We start from the raw sequence: 2,135 nt of genomic DNA, 5'->3' as shown, positions 1-2,135 counted from the left end.
CTTGTAGTCCAGGCTGGCCTCGAACTCACAGAGATCCGCCTGCCTCTGCCTCCCGAGTGCTGGGATTAAAGGCGTGCGCCACCACCGCCCGGCTTCTTCCTCATTATTTGCAAGGAGTCGTCCTTATTGGCTTCCCTGACTTACCCTGCTGCCACCCTGAGGTTTAGTAATTCTTTCTCTACACGCACGCACACACACAACCTTGTTTGTTTGGTTTTCAAGACAGGGTTGCTCTCTGTAGCTTTGGAGCCTGTCCTGGGACTTGCTGTGTACACCAGACTGGCGTCAAACTCACAGAGGTGCTCTTGCTTCTGCTTCCTGAGTACTAGGATTAAAGGCGCATGCCACCACTACCAGTCCTGTTTAATTGCTTGTTTTTGAGACAGGGACTTGTTATATGTAGCCCTTGGCTGGCTTAGAACTCACTATGAAGACCAGACTGGCTTCCAACTCAGAACTCTTCCTGTCTCTGCCTCCCTAGTGCACCACCACCCATGACTTTTTTTCATTAAAGCAGGATTTCACATGGTGGTAACCATGAACTTATCCTCCTGCCTCTACTGCCCTAGCCTGGGATTACAAGCGGGTGCCACCTCGCTGATCTCTAAAGTTCTGGGGCTGGAACCCAGAGACCTGTACACATTAGGCAAGCGTTCTACTACCTGAGACACACCTAGCCAGAATCAGTTTTTCCTGCCACACATAATTCATCTTAGAGACATATGCCATAGCCAGTCCCTAAATAGTTGCTACCAAACGTAGGCTATATACTAGTCCGGCTATTCTAAGCTGGTGGCCTCAGAAGGGGGCTCTAGGTTTGGGGTAACCTCCTGCCATGTTCTCTTCCTGTCTCAGCTGCTCAGCAAAGGGGCATTCGGCTACCTACTTCCCATTGTCTCTTTTGTCCTGGCCTGGTTGGAGACCTGGTTCCTTGATTTCAAAGTCCTACCCCAGGAGGCTGAAGAGGAGAGATGTGAGTGCTGGGGGTTAGGCTTGGCCGGACTGGGTTTGAGAAGGTCTTCTTGGCTCTGAGCGGGGGAATAGCATGCCTTAGTCGGTCTGAGCCCCTTTGCCACCTTATCAGCCTCTCTAAGCGCGAGGATGAGTCTAAAGCTTGTCCGGGGATAATGGCTGCCCGTGTCTCCTTCTGCAGGGTATCTTGCTGCCCAGGCTGCTGTTGCCCGTGGACCTCTGCTGTTCTCCGGTGCTCTGTCTGAGGGCCAGTTCTACTCTCCCCCAGAATCCTTTGCAGGTGAGAGCTGCTGGGTGGGGAGCTGCCTCTAGGGAGGGGCTGTGTGGGGAGCCAGGTAGGCTGGGTCTGTTCTTTCTGTTCCTTCTCTCTGGCTCCCTGGGGAAAGCCAGCAACCCTCTCCTACACACTTTTAGCCCCCACACTCTTGCACTCATCTCTGAACCCCTCCACCTCCTCCTCTCGCTCCCCACCCCCTGCCTTTGTCATCTGCTCTTGTTTCCCTGCAGGGTCTGACAATGAATCTGATGAGGAAGTCCCTGGGAAGAAAAGTTTCTCTGCCCAGGTATCTTGCTGCCCACCTCCACCCCTGCCTGGGAACGGGTCAGTGCTGTGCTCTGCCAGGCTGGACAGATTTCCCTGCAGAGGAAAGACCTCTGAGTGCCAGTTAGTGCCTGTCTATTGGAGTATCTGCCCTACCATGGGCTGGTCAGGCCCATTGGCCCGTCCTGTGCCCGAGGACACAGGAACAGCCAGTCCTGCAGACCACAGAAAGCATGTAGGGTCAGGGGCACCAGCCTGAACCCCACATCCAGCTGGACAGGTTTCTGGAAGGAAGGGTTGTGGAATGTGTGGAGAAAGAACAGACTTGAGCCGGGAGGGCACAGACCCCTCACTGACCCCTCTCTGTTCGTTCCCTTCCAGGAGCGGGAGTACATCCGCCAGGGGAGGGAAGCCACGGCAGTGGTGGATCAGATCCTGGCCCAGGAGGAGAACTGGAAGTTCGAGAGGAGCAATGTAAGGACCCCCTGCCCACCTGACCCCTGCCCACCTGACCCCTGCCCACCTGACCCCTGCCCACCTGACCCCTGCGTGTGGCAGGAGCCCCTGCCCACCTGACCCCTGCGTGTGGCGGGAGCCCCTGCCCACCTGACCCCTGCGTGTG

General features: G+C 55.9%; 1 protein-coding gene across 2 annotated transcripts in view; it reads left to right on the top strand.

Annotated features, from left to right (window-relative positions):
- The window catches only part of Stard3 (StAR related lipid transfer domain containing 3), a 23,774-nt gene that overhangs the window by 17,950 nt on the left and 3,689 nt on the right, over positions 1 to 2,135 (top strand). For both annotated transcript variants that reach the window (XM_026789893.1, XM_005368286.2), the window contains 4 exons: positions 856 to 973; positions 1,154 to 1,252; positions 1,480 to 1,535; positions 1,895 to 1,987. In XM_026789893.1, the coding sequence (XP_026645694.1) occupies positions 856 to 973; positions 1,154 to 1,252; positions 1,480 to 1,535; positions 1,895 to 1,987 (366 nt within the window). The remainder of the gene's footprint in view (positions 1 to 855; positions 974 to 1,153; positions 1,253 to 1,479; positions 1,536 to 1,894; positions 1,988 to 2,135) is intronic.

This window comes from Microtus ochrogaster, unplaced genomic scaffold (genome assembly GCF_000317375.1).
Source record: "Microtus ochrogaster isolate Prairie Vole_2 unplaced genomic scaffold, MicOch1.0 UNK31, whole genome shotgun sequence".
Taxonomy (NCBI): domain Eukaryota; kingdom Metazoa; phylum Chordata; class Mammalia; order Rodentia; family Cricetidae; genus Microtus; species Microtus ochrogaster.
This window is presented reverse-complemented; position numbering and strand designations above follow the sequence as displayed.